General features: G+C 38.6%; 1 protein-coding gene across 1 annotated transcript in view; it reads left to right on the forward strand.

Annotated features, from left to right (window-relative positions):
• Nucleotides 1-8695, forward strand: part of APBB2 (amyloid beta precursor protein binding family B member 2) — a 429171-nt gene extending 420476 nt beyond the window's left edge. Inside the window, exons 16-18 of the mRNA XM_044681113.1 lie at nucleotides 2185-2300; nucleotides 5447-5626; nucleotides 8385-8695. Of these exons, the coding sequence (XP_044537048.1) occupies nucleotides 2185-2300; nucleotides 5447-5626; nucleotides 8385-8552 (464 nt within the window). The 3' untranslated portion in view covers nucleotides 8553-8695. The remainder of the gene's footprint in view (nucleotides 1-2184; nucleotides 2301-5446; nucleotides 5627-8384) is intronic.
• The last annotated feature ends 5388 nt before the right edge of the window (nucleotides 8696-14083 follow it).

A 14083-nucleotide genomic window follows, 5' to 3' on the forward strand; every position in this document is an offset into this window, starting at 1 on the left:
GGGAAGAGGAAGGGCAGGACAGTGATCTTCAGAGAGTTGAAGTGAGTTCAAATCTGTTCTCTGCGCTCTCAGAGGAGCAAACTTAGGCTTCATGTCATGAAATACTTCCTCACCATTAGAGCTGCCCCAAAGTGCAATGAACTGCCTAGTCTGGGTAATGATTCCCCCTTGCTAGAGATCTCCAGGGAAAGCCATTCCTCGGTTAGTTTAAACGAGATTCTTAGTTCAGGGACAGATTGAACAAGGGGGCTAATGATGTTCTTTCTACTCTTATTTTTCTATAAAAATTCTTTTTGTTAGAAAAAGTTTCAGAAATCATCTGGCCTAGGAGAGAAGGAGCAGTCCTTTAAAAATAAGAACTTCTGGGGGCAGCTGGGTAGTTCTCAGTGGACTGAGAGCCAGGCCTAGAGACAGGAGGTCCTAGGTTCAAATCTGGCCTCAGACACTTCCCAGCTGTGTGACCCTGGGCAAGCCACTTGACCCCCATTGCCTACCCTTACCACTCTTCTGCCTTGGAGTCAATACACAGTATTGACTCCAAGACAGAAGGTAAGGGTTTTAAAAAAATAAAATAAAATAAAAATAAGAACTTCAGAGAGCAGCTAAGCCAGGCCTAGGGACAGGAGGTCCTGGGTTCAAATATGGCCTCAGATACTTTCTAGATGAGTGACCCTGGTAAGTCACTTAACCCCCACATTGCCTAGCCCTTCTTGCTCCTCTGCCTTAGAACCAATATATAGTATTGACTCTAAGACAGAAGGTAAGGGTTTAAAAAAAAAAAAAGCCTGACTCTAATCAACTAAATCAACTCTGATTCTAGAGGACTGATAAAGAACTCCACCTACTTTGTGGTGGATGATGGACTAATATGTGGAATAAGAGACACATTTTTTTTTCATTTTAAATTCATTTATTACCTGTGCACAAGAGAAATAGCTGACAAACCCAAGAGAAACAGTTTTATTTTTACATGGTGGTTAAAAGTAATTGAAATATCACGACACTTTCAGTGAAAGTAACATTTCTAATTACAAATCATAATGCATGTTAGAATCGCTACTGTAAAGCTGAAAAGCCTTAGGCAAAAGCACTTTCTAGGAATAATATAGTGCTTCTTCAGTCTGCACAAAGACTAAAAGGTAATTTACAGTCAATCTGCGAATGTTGAGACAATGTTACACAAGGTACTTTTTCCTGTACAATTAAATGTATACTTAAAAAGATAACCAGGATCAGCATGTTTACTATATTTTAAAGGAAGTTGACTAAACAGCACTTTTGCTGAGAGATGTTTNCCGCTTCCTCATCCCCCGCCCCCTCCCTCTCCTCCTCCTCCCCCCTCCCCCCTCCCCTCTCAAGAGATAACATTTTTGAAAGTGATCAGGATTGGAATTTGCTTTACTTGACTGTGTTAATGGAATTAGATAAGATTGGGAGAAAAGGTGCTTGATAATTAGAAAAATAATTAAAACAAAATAATCACAAAGCACATTTCCTGAGCTTTTTCTTTGCCTATACTTAAATTCCTTTTTTTTCTTATCCTCCCCTTTTTCATGTAAAAGGAATGATTCAATACTTGATTCCTGCTTTACAGGACAATGTGCAAATGTCTTAATAAGATAGTGTTTAGATAAGACTGAGGCAGATAACAAAATGCTCTGGGTGTTGCTACAGTTGACCAATGTGGAATAACATATCTCTATAAATAAAGTTAAATGAAGGTGAAAAATTTCTTATCAATACTTATTTTTCCAGAGTCCCTTTGGTCCGAATAATGTGCCCTGGCTGTTATTTGCAAGGCTTCTTTGTTTGTTTATTTGGAGCAAGATGAATTTGGGAAAGGTAGATAAGGGTAATTGCTTTTCAGTTGGATTGCTATAGTTATCTTGTTTCCTATTTCAGAATCAGAGGGAATTTATGTGCCCTCTTGATGGTAGAAAGTAGCCTGGTTTTTAGCCATGGTCTAGACCAGGTAAGAGGGGTCTTCAGAGAAACAGTGATCATATTCTTATTCTGAGAAAATTGCTGAAAAACTGCTTTCCTTAGCTTTCCCTCACAGATGGCTTGAGGTGTATCTGGTTTCTTCTGTCAGTGGCCATGCCTGGGTATTCCTCTCCAGACCACCACTGATGATCATGGAGCTTTTCATCGTTGCCTGTGCCTTTACACTGTTTTCTTCCACAGGTATGGATACCCTGAATAGTGCCATAGAAAGTCTTATGACCTCGTCGAACAAAGAAGATTGGCTGCCAGTCACCATGAATGTTGCTGATGCCACCGTGACTGTCATCAATGAGAAGGTAAAGAAGAATGCGTGCCTAGGCACAATGGTATTTAAGATTCAGGAAAATGTCTTTGAGCACTTGTGTTCATTGAAAAAGGTGGTGGACTGGTCCTTTTGTGGGAGTGAGAGATGACAGGTCAGTTGGCCAAGTGTTGTAGGGAAGACCACCTGCAGGATGCTGGGTAGATCTTCTGTGGGGGATGAGGAGGAGGCCCTGGACAAGAATGGCACCAGATGAGCTGTGATCTGCCATTATGGAGGAGAGAACCACCTATCCTAAATTCATGATTATGGAATCATAAGTGCCCTGAGGTAGAAAGCCTATGGCATGCTTCTGTAGTCCAACACTATGATACGTGCTACAGAAGCCATTCTAAATGGGTGTTGGTTTACTTTTTGCTAAAAATCGGCTAAATTCTAAATGTTTCTTTACCATATTTTCCAGACCCACATCAATACAAAGTGCTATATTCTGCCTATTTGTGTCCTTGAGATGGGATTATACATTTAAGAACTTCTTTCATGGGCCAGATACTTTTTTTCCCCAGAAAACAAATACTTAAGTTTCTACTTTTTATAGACTGAGTCACCTGGCTGCCCTCTCCCCCACTGCCACCCCCTACCATCAGTCCTTCACAATAAGATAGCAGCCTTCCAGATGCTTGGAGACAAGTGGTCAGCACGTCTTCATTTCTCCAACAAGCCTCCTCTGGCATGCTTTGCAGCCCTTTCTCCATCCTGGCTGCCTGCCTGCCTTGGACCTGCTTTTGTCTTGTTACTGCCCTTCTCCAAATGTAATGCTCAGGGCAGGCGGTGGCTCAGACACATGGAGTATTACTTCTGGCTTTGTGGCATCTGCCAAAAGCATGGCGTGTCTGGATTCAATTCACCGATTAAAAGGTGAACGGAACTCCAAGCCAAAGACAGATTCTCCTGTCTAGGGTAGAGACCTCCCATAGATTCACTTCAATCCATTAGTCACCATTTGTTAGTCCTGTTCTATCAGTCATCTCCATCATCCAATCTCTCCATCTCCATTTTGTTCCCAGGGATATCACAGCTGTCATATGCTTTGCTGAAATCCAGATATCATGTTGTCATGGTATTTCCCTTCTATCTACTAGACTCTACTAACTCCTCAAAAAAAAACCCCAACAAATTAAGTGAAATGGGTTTCATTCCAGTAGGGTCTCAGGCATGAATTATTGACCTTATTCTCCTCTTTGAAAATTGGGGCAATATTTGGTGAATATTCACCTCTGCTAGCATCTCTCCCATCCTTCAGGACTCCTCAGAGATCACTGATGTTTTGGGTCTACAAGTCAATGTTTTGTGTTTTTTTCATTAATAAGAATTTATTTTCCATTCCTCCTAACCAGCTCTTCCCTTTAGGGAAAAAAAGATGGTGGGAAACCTCATAGCAAAGCTACATAGTAAAATAAAACAATTTTGTACTGCCTATATAGGTAAAAAATTGTGTTATTCTTCATCTTGAATGTATCACCTTTCTGTTCTGAATAGCTTCAGTTATCAGCAGGCCATTAACGTTAGCGTGAGTTATTGAGTCTTTCAGAGTTGTTTGATAGAGCCATTTTTTTAGCCGCTTTTGAATACTTTTATGCTTGCAATTTTGTTCTAGAAAGGACACCAATTAAGGTCTACCTGAGTCTCTTTTGGGGGAGCAGTGACAATACTAATACCTCTGGCACTTTCTGGGGATAGCCCCTAAGTCAGAATTGGGAAGGGTCCCTGAAATTCTGGCATCTCTGCCATGCCCAGCCACCTTCTCAGAGACCTCTCTCAGGAGGTCCTTTTGCTTCACAAAGTAGCATTTCTTTCAGATTTTATCATTCTTCCCAACCCCCAGGCAAAGCATGGTTCATATTCTTATTTAGAGATCTGCTTTAATAAAAAAAAAATAAGCTGGAATGATATTTTAGTTTGGTTATTTGTGTGCCTGTTATAAGTTGAAATGTAGCTCAGTTAAAAGCTTTGAGATTGAAAGTTTTAGCTAATTTACTTATTTTGGGAATAAGGTTTTTTTTAAAAAAAGAGAAATGACCAGTTGTCAAACTGCTCTGAAGTTTCCATGAAAATTGGTTTTTGACTAATTATGGCAGTCACCTTGCCTTTTGGATCTCAAATGGTTGAGGGGCTTTGGACTTTGAAAGGCGAACCTTCCTGAAGGTTCTAGTAGTTCTTTAATTAGTAACTGAACTTGCCTATGCTGGGTGAAGTGGGGGCTGCACAAGAGGTCAGTCACATAAGTTCTGCCCTCATTGAGCATATTTTAGAGAAACAAGACCGACTTGACACTGTGGAATAGGTAATATAATGCAGTATCCAAAAGAAAACGAAATGCCAAAGGGGTATGAGAACAGAGGGTTCATTTTTCTCAGAGCAGATGGAAAAATGGGATCTGGCCGTTCATTATTGGATCAGATGGGATAAATATGGGATCATTAACAGGATCGATCAAAGTCGTGTGACAGCAGTGTCCAGACTATGGGATAAATCAGTGGGCCCATCAGCAAGCAGTTACAATGTTCCTATCAGACACTTTCTAAAGATTCTCAAAGATAGAGAATGAAGCTGTGTCTTCTCTCAAGGAGCTCCCATGCTAACGTTCTCTTTATCATAGTCACTGTGATTGTGCTTGGTATTACTGGTAAGTTCTGTGGTTGGGTAAAAGATTTGGATTATGGATTTTCTATTGCACTTGAAAATGAGGAGAGGACAAATTAAATCTAGATCATCAAGATATTTTTATCTGGTGGCTTCCTTTTTTTTTTTCACCCTTGGCTCTCTCCTTCCCCCAAATTTATTAAAATAAGGATGCGAGTATTCATTTGTATTGAGTTGCTGATATCTCATGAGGCTGGCCAAAGAGAGGGGTGAAGGGAGAGGAAGGGGTTCCTCGGGTAACCCACAGACTTGAGAAGGACAGATTCACTGATTTAAGATAAATTCATGACAGTCCTGGCCATGCTAGACAAATTTACACTTTAGAAAGACAAAGCAAAACGGGCTTTTTATCCCACCTCAGCTTGGGAGTGTTCTGCAGACCCGTGGCTTTATTTCACAGTGCTCTGCTGAAAAGCCTTTCTGGGAAAGTTGACCTTCATGAATCGCAGACCCTCCATGAGTAGTCCTTTCTTCTAGAATGAAGAGGAAGTTCTAGTGGAGTGCCGCGTTCGCTTCTTGTCTTTCATGGGAGTCGGCAAGGACGTCCATACTTTTGCCTTCATCATGGATACAGGGAATCAGCGTTTTGAGTGCCATGTCTTCTGGTGCGAGCCTAATGCAGGCAATGTGTCAGAAGCGGTACAGGCTGCGTGCATGGTGAGTAATCCCAAAAGCATGAATGGGCTTCTCTCTTCTCCTTCCCAACCATTTTCCCTCAAAACTAAAAAATTAGGGGGCAGCTGGGTAGCTCAGTGGATTGAGAACCAGGCCTAGAGAAGGGAGGTCCTAGGTTCAAATCTGGCCTCAGACACTTCCCAGCTGTGTGACCCTGGGCAAGTCACTTGACCCCCATTGCCTACCCTTACCACTCTTCTGCCTTGTAGCCAATATACAGTATTGACTCCAAGATGGAAGATAAGGTCTTAAAAAAAAAACTAAACTAAAAAATTACAATTGTATCCAAATCCTCATCTCTAAAGGAATGCTGCATGATGGCAAAATTGGTCCCTTTGCTACTTTACTTTTTCTCAAAGTGAGTTTATACCTTGGCCTCTCCATGAATCCAAGCAAAATTAATATAAAGATATATTTTATTTTATTTAGTAACATTTAAATATTTACACATATATTTAAATTATTATTTATTTTTAAGTATTTTTCCCATGGTTACATGATTTAAAGTTTAATTTTTTAAAAAAGAAAAGAAAAAATTCCAAGTGTATCCTCAAAGCATATATGAAAAGATGATTAATAACAGTTCTGTAGCAAAGGTCAAGAAGAGAGTCATAAATGAATGCTATCGGTAAAAATCCAAAACTTTTTTTCAGTGATCTTAACTTCTGCTCCCATCAGGTGCCTCAATAAGGGCTATTTAAACAAAGAGCAAATTTTACAGATTTAAATTTTACTGCTATTATTTCTGGTGTTAAACAACTTGTATTGTTTCAAATTAATACAAAATGATTGAGGCAGCCCAATGGTTGAGAAGCTAAAGGCCTGAAAGATCAGAAATTAAATAATTTAACTGGCATTAAACAGAACAAATAGGGAACTACTTTGATCATTAATATAAAGTTTTTATTACTAAAAGATAGTTTAGTGTTCTAGATCCAAGTATAATTGCACATTTTTTTGTCCCTTTATTTCTTTCTCTTTCTCTCTCTTCTTTACTTCCCTGATGTTTGGCATTTTATTATGAAATCCTTAATTTTTATGGATCTTGTTTAAGGAAAGAAAAGCACCTATTAATCGAACATGTTAAGTTGTGTGATACAAAAACTGCTCACACCCACTTCTTGGCCCAGGTGCTGAGTTTTTTCAGTTCTTCACTTTTGGTCAGTGCTGTCTTGAGGTTTGATTTTTTCTCCAAACGGCATCTGTGTAATTAATTGGCAGGGATAGAATTAGTATTTAAATTACGTAGAAATAAATTCAAGTGCAGCCCAGGAAATGTGCAAAGTGAGAAGGTACATGAGTCAGGTAAGACTTTGGCCCACTTTCCTTCTTGCTGTTCTCTATAGCTATTGTCCCTTGTCTGACTAGTCATGGTAGGGCAACAGTTGAAAACACTGGTTTTCTCTTTCTGACTCTAAAAAAAAAAGAGTTAACTTCTAGAATGGATTGGGAAGAGGGGAAAGAGGAGACCTCACAAAGAACCCAACTGGCTAGGCAGAAGAAAATGAAGAACTAATTAGAAGAAAGCACAAGGATAACTGGGATGACTTGGCAAGGCGCACCACTGGCTGCTGAGTGCCATATTGAAATACTTAATTGGGGTTAAGATGAATCAAACAGACCACATTAGTCTTAAAAGTTATTGCCCTTGATTCTAGCTCTGTCATGCTTATAGAAGTTAAATTCTAAACTTCATTATTGATTTCAGCAATTTGCTTTCTCAGATTCCCAAATCCAAGATTTCCCTCTTCTAGAAGCAAAGTAATTTTGGTTTGGTTTTATACAGAGTATTTACAGTTATTTACTGGACAGTTTCATTACATTAATTCACAACTGTAGCTGTGGAGAATCAGCTCAGTGAAAGCCCTCCTGGGAAGATTTATCCACAAATATACTGAGGGCAGTTTTTCTCCTTTCACCCCAGCATCAACAAGCCAGCCATTTTCCTAATGATGCAAATGAGAAACCAGCCAGCTGAATGTCCAGTTCGTGTAAAAGACTGAAACTAAGTCCAGCATCTATCTGGAGCATAGATTCTGGAAACTCTTGTGGACTTAAAATACTCTCTGAAGCAGCTTTAACTGCATTTTTTCTCACATCTTTTGTTTTTACATCATGTTCATTTCCAAATATATGCCCTACCTTTCTCTCTTGCCCAATGAGTCATCTTTTTTGACAAAAAAAGTAAAAAGTTTAAAAAAAGCAGCTTGGCAAAACCAGCCAACACATCAACCACATGTGACAATCTATGCAGTATTCTATAGCTACCAACTAAAAATAAGCAAAGCAGCCTCGATTTTAAAACACATCTTGTGACGTATTTCTTTGTTTGTAGAATTTGCTAGTGGAAGAGCGTATTGAAATTTATCGATGAAATTAATTTTTATTCTTTCTGGACCCTTGTGCCCAATTTTGTTGTGGTTCAATCATGTGTGACTCTCCATGACCCCCTTTTGGCGTTTTATTGTTTGCCATTTCCTTTTCCAGCTCAGGAAACTGAGGCAATCAGGGTTGCATGACTTACCCAGGAAATCCCACTCTTGGGAAAGAAGGATACCTAGCAAATACTTTGACCCTAAAGAGCAAGATTTTAATAAATATTGATTGAATTGGGCTAGATGTGGCTGAACATTTGTGAATGAACCATTGACAGGGCATTTAAACTACATCCAGGAGAGGACCACAAGCAATGTCTGAGTTACTCACCATGACAGAACGTGTCCTTTTTCTTTCCCCACAGCTACGGTATCAGAAGTGCTTGGTGGCTCGACCTCCTTCCCAGAAAGTTCGTCCCCCCCCTCCTCCAGCAGACTCAGTGACCAGAAGAGTCACGACCAACGTAAAACGAGGTGTCTTATCTCTCATTGACACTTTGAAACAGAAACGTCCCGTGACCGAAACGCCATAAAGTCCCCCCATTCGAGGATTCTGTCCCACTTACCTGAAGATCCAGTAGCTACAGATACTACAGAAACGTGAACGATTTTGCCTTCCATTCAATTGCTGATGCTTTGTCTTCAGAAAATAAATCCTTAACAAAACAACGTTAGACAAGCATGTTCTCTCGTCCTTGCCACCATCGTGTGATATGAAAAGAAGCATGAATAGTTTTTTTTTGCTGTCAGTGAGTGACACCACACGAGAGGTGGAAGGTCTGTTGTTGTACATATTCTGAAACAGGACCTCAGTTCACACCCAGACAAGAAGGTGGCCCCACTCCTCCTCCCTCGGAACTAAAGGCCGTCCTGGGGACGCAGGAGGCCCGAGCTCCTGGTTTCACTGTCTTTTTGAGCGAGATTTGTCACGAGCAACCTCTAAGACCTTCAGCACTTTGCCCTGTTGCCACACTGGAGTAGATACTACATGATAGTTAGCATTGAATCCCTGTAGGATAGAATGACAAGGTTTTTTGGGGTTCTGTTTGCTTTTTTTTGTTTGTTTTACAAAATAGCATCTGTTCGTTGACAAAATTGTTGATGTTGGTCTAGAAACCACCCGACAGCTTTGTTTGACATGCTTTTGAACCATGGACACCCTTTTGTGTCGACTTACTGTTTCTCTCTTATGATGTTGGAGGGGAGGGGAAATGAAGCTTGAAAACTGTCTGATAGCATCATTTTGAGGATTCCAAAAAGTCAGCCTTTCATTTCAGACAAGTACTTCCATTGGATGATTTTCAAACTAACTCTCAGAAATGAGAATAGTCCAATGAAAGGGCGATGCATTTTGGGTGGGACGTATTCCAATACTCTGCCTTACGCTAAACAATGCAACTGGAGAATGTAAGCTATTTGCTGTAGCTCACTTTAGTCATTCTCTATGGAAACACCTTTCTAGTGAAATCCACCTCCCCAGACCTTTCATCCTTAGGAGTCTGGTGTGGATCTATTATGCAAATTATTACCGAAGGGATGCCCTTCACACAGTCGTATTCACGTACATTTAGATTTCGCCATTTACTTGAACTATCTTATCCGCATTAGCCACCTTTTAGCTGCTGTTATGTGGGGATTCTGCACCTGGCTCAGCTCAGTGGACTATGATTGTGCTTAGAGATTTCTGCTCAAGTTTTGTCTATCACATTTTTTTTCCTGGTGACAGATTCCACATAGCAGTAACATCCTATCAAATTTGTGCATCGAAGACCAGGCTATTTAGATTTCTGTGCCATTCCTAGATACTTTTCCTCCTTTTTTTTGTTTCTTTAAATTGTTTTTAAAATTTGAAATATTCTTTTTTATTTCAGATCAGAACAAAAGATTCTTAGATAAGATAGAAGAGAGTACTTTACCCAAAATTTTCTGCCTATTTGTTTCTATCTAAACATATCACCTAACTGAACAGATGGAAAAATCTAGACTTATTGATGCTCTTATTTCAAAAGGCCATTATCAAGGTGGTTAAATAGTGGTCATATGTGTTTGGTTTAGAACATGAAGTTTAATTTTTTTTTCATTTCTGATTACAGCAGTATCATAATCCCCTTATTTTGAAACATACCTAACACTTTTCAAAGTATTTTTCCAATCATTATCTCATGCGAGTTAGACAAAGCTGGTGACAAATTGGGAAAAATAAAAACTCTGAATCCCAGATAAGTTGTAACTTGCCTGAGGCCAGGAAACAAGAGAGCCTGGATGCCAACCCAGGTCTTCCTGACCCTTATCCCAGTGTCCTTTCTACTCTACCAGGCAGACTCCATAGCAGTCATAAGAGTCCTTTCAAAAGCCTGAGGGCAAATGCAAAAAATAATAACCACCATGGAAAGATTTTTCAGGCAATTCTGGAATTCATATAAGTAGGGGGAAAAAAATGTCCAGGTGATACTGAGTATATTTGTGCAGAAAAATCTCCTGTAGAGTCAATTTCCCACCCCATGAAAATAACAGGTACTGTAGAGAAGCAAGAGCTACATGAATTTCCCAACTCATTCACATATCTGTTCTGGGAAAATATCTTGGGGAATCCCAAGGATGCTTCTGTCTTTGTGACGTATTTAAATCTATGTAACTTGTCAGTAAATTGAAGTTAGTAGGACTTCATTCTGCTGTTTACCACATTTTGATTAGTTTTTAAGGCAATTGGTGGTTGGTCTCCTAATGTAGGTCATTAATGTAATTTTCTTCCAGATCCCCTAACTAACTAACTAGCAGGGCTCACCAAGTTCCAGATCACTAGTTGGATAGTGTACATTTAATCATTCTGGCCACTACTGGTGTCCACCAACTGAAATGGCCAGTGGTGTGTCAAGAAGGAAATTCAAAATTATGGACGCCCTGTGTCCTTTTAAGAAATTACTGTTCACAATTCCACCCAGGACTCCATCATGTTGACATTCCAACTCAGTGATTTTCCAAGGCAAAATGACATTCAGTATAAACTTTTTTAAAAAATCAAATAAGCCACTTTCATTTAGAAAAATTCCATCAGAACTACAAGTTCATCTTTATTTTTCAAGGCTTAAATTGTTTTGTTGTCAGGATCAAGAACACTGAGCTTAGTTTTGAGCAACAAACTGATTTATATATATATATATATATATACACATATATTTACTTATGTATATATATATATATATGCAATTATAGGAAGCATTAAAACAAATAATAGACATTACATATGAAACATATTTGCAGATATTTTGCTTTTAAAATAGCTTTGCATATTTACCTAAATGCTAATTAATTTTATAAAACTGATTATTTTAAACAGTATGTTCTGACACTTTCTGCCATGGCCAAAAAGTATGTATGAAGTAGATGCTTGGGTGCTTGGATGTGTGTGTGTGTGAGTGTGAGACTGAGCGGGAGAATACCAATGTTTTACCCAATGTTGTAGTGACACTTCAGTTATCTATGCATTCTTTCTATCTAGTGATTCTGTAAGCAGGCAGCCATGTGCACTATGCCTTGTATGTCTTGTGTCATTTTTGAATTAACCTGTTAAATACAGCTTAAAATATTTTTATTTTATTTATTCTATTTTTACTGAAATATACTGCATTATTATGTTAATGTATTATCTTTACTGGACATTATTTCACAATGTATCCAGTTCTAAGTAATCTCCATGTATTATAGGTTACCTAAAAGGTGGTTTTGTAATGATTTGTAGTCATATTTTTATTGGAGTATGTAGAAGAAATGGCAAAATGTGTAAAGTTCATTTCTTTTATTTTTTAAAAAGCAATTAGAAAGATAGATGCAGACATACCACCTCATAATACACTCCTTGGGAACAAGGAAAATGTAGCCAACACCGTCTTTAGCTTAAGCTTTTACTTTGCAGACTGAAACACTAAGTTGTTACTTTTTAGTGTCCTTTAAAATATTGCTGTTTCTTTTTAAACTGTATACATGCCCCCCCTTTCCCCCAATTCAAAAGAAGACCATCTACAACTAATTAGAATACTATTTTAAAATGCATGATGGGTTATTAATCCCACTTCCATTCAAATGAGTTCTTAGATGATAAACTGTGGGCACAGCAACCTCAAGCTTCACAACAAAAAATTCTGCTGTTTTCAAAATGAAAAGTTCTAAGACTGTTCTGCACTAATTTGCTACAAGCCCTAAGATCAGCTTTACAATTAAAAACGTTATTAGTTCTGTATTCCGCAAGCTTAGTTATCTTAATATGTGGCTCAAACATGTGTTGTGCAGTCAGTAAAAGGAAGCTGGAGCTTCTGGAAGAACTCTTGCTCACTGTTTATCATGTTAAAGACCTCACTTCTAATCAAAGCAGCTTACTCCAAAAAGAAATGTTTGCTTTCCTTTATTTTATTCCTTTTGCTGTTGATCACTTTTACACATTTAAATGTAATTTGTTGTGAGAATAAACTTAGCTGCATAAAATGTTTGACTCCTTTATCTCCAAAAAATGGAAGTCATATGGGGGGGGGGGGGAGAAACTTAAAACACGTTTAGTCTATGTTGGCTTTTTTGTTTGGAAATCTTTTCCAAAATTGAGCTGTTTTGAAACATCCATTTAGTCATCTAAGATGTCTTCTGTTATCTTTTTTCGTATTTAATTATGGATGAAGGCCTTGATTAAACTGGTTCTTTTGCCACTTCTCCCAGATAAAACTTAAACATTAATGGCATATTCAAATTCTGAATAAAATGCCAGGCTAGTACACTTTGAGTAGCCAGAAAAGGGACAGATCTTGTTTGGACAGAGAAGCAAAAGTAACTCTTCTGTTAAAATTTTACAAAAATTTAGTCTACATTTGCTATCCAACTCATTCCTCCCTTCCCCTTCAATCTATGTATAAGTACTCTAATGTAACATCCATCTACAAGGAGTCTGGTCATCTTTTAATTGCCAAAGACCAATAGTCTAAATTCTTATTTTCTTTGACTCCTTATGTAGCTCATGGAAACTCTTGAACATGCCATCTTTTCTTATTCTTTTCTGTCTTGGCTTCAATGACACTACTATTTTCTGATCCTCCAGCTTATACATTCTCAGTCTCCTTCACTGGTTCATCATCTTTCCAGCTTTAAATGTGAGCATCCCACAGAGGTTGTCCTTGGCCTTTTTTCTCATCTATACATTTTGTCCCTTGGCATTTTCATCTTCATCTTCAATTATCACCTTTATGTAGGCGACTACAACATCTAGCTAACCAATCCTGGTTTCTCTATTGAGCTCCAGGTCTGAATTTTCAGTTGATGGCTGAATATCTCTATTTTTGCTGTTCCAGGCTTAAAATTGTCATCTTTGATTCTTCCCACTCCCTCAATCCCTGTATTTTACTTCCTCAGTAACTCAAATATCTGACCTCTTCTTTCCTCTCAAACTGTCGCCTTACCTTGCCTTTTTCTTAAATTAATAATAGACCCTTAACTGGCCTCATCTCTCCCCTCTTTGATCCATTCTTCACATAGTTGCCAAAATAATCAGTTTAATGTCTAGGTTTGATCATGTCATAATCTTACTCAAAAATCTCTGGTGGTTTCCTGTTGCCTATCTGATATAATACAAATTGAAGAACTAGCTATTCTCTGAGCTCTTCTTTGCCCTCTCCCATCTTAGCATATTCCTTTCCTTCATATTTGGAATTTATCCCTCCAACTCTCCATCTGCTGAAATATTTCTCTTCAAGGTCTAGTTTGGGTTCCTTGAAGTATTCACCAATTCTAACTCCATTCCCTACCTTGGCTAAAAGGACACTCGCCTTTGTATTTCTTACAGTCCTTGCCTAGATTCCCTCCTCTACATTCTGCTTTGCACTATGCTTATCATCCCCTTAGATCACCACCTCCTTAAGGGAGCATCTTTATATCTCCAGCTTCTGGCAATAGGGCCACGCAGTTAGTAGGTACAAATTAAAAGCTTGTTAAGAAATGCTGTTGAACTGGGCTCGCTAAAGAAGAGTTAGTCTAGCATCGTGTGACTGAGAAGGGAAAGGAAGTGTTATCTTAAACTTACCATGAC

Source organism: Gracilinanus agilis, chromosome 6 (genome assembly GCF_016433145.1).
Source record: "Gracilinanus agilis isolate LMUSP501 chromosome 6, AgileGrace, whole genome shotgun sequence".
In the NCBI taxonomy this organism is placed as follows: Eukaryota; Metazoa; Chordata; class Mammalia; order Didelphimorphia; family Didelphidae; genus Gracilinanus; species Gracilinanus agilis.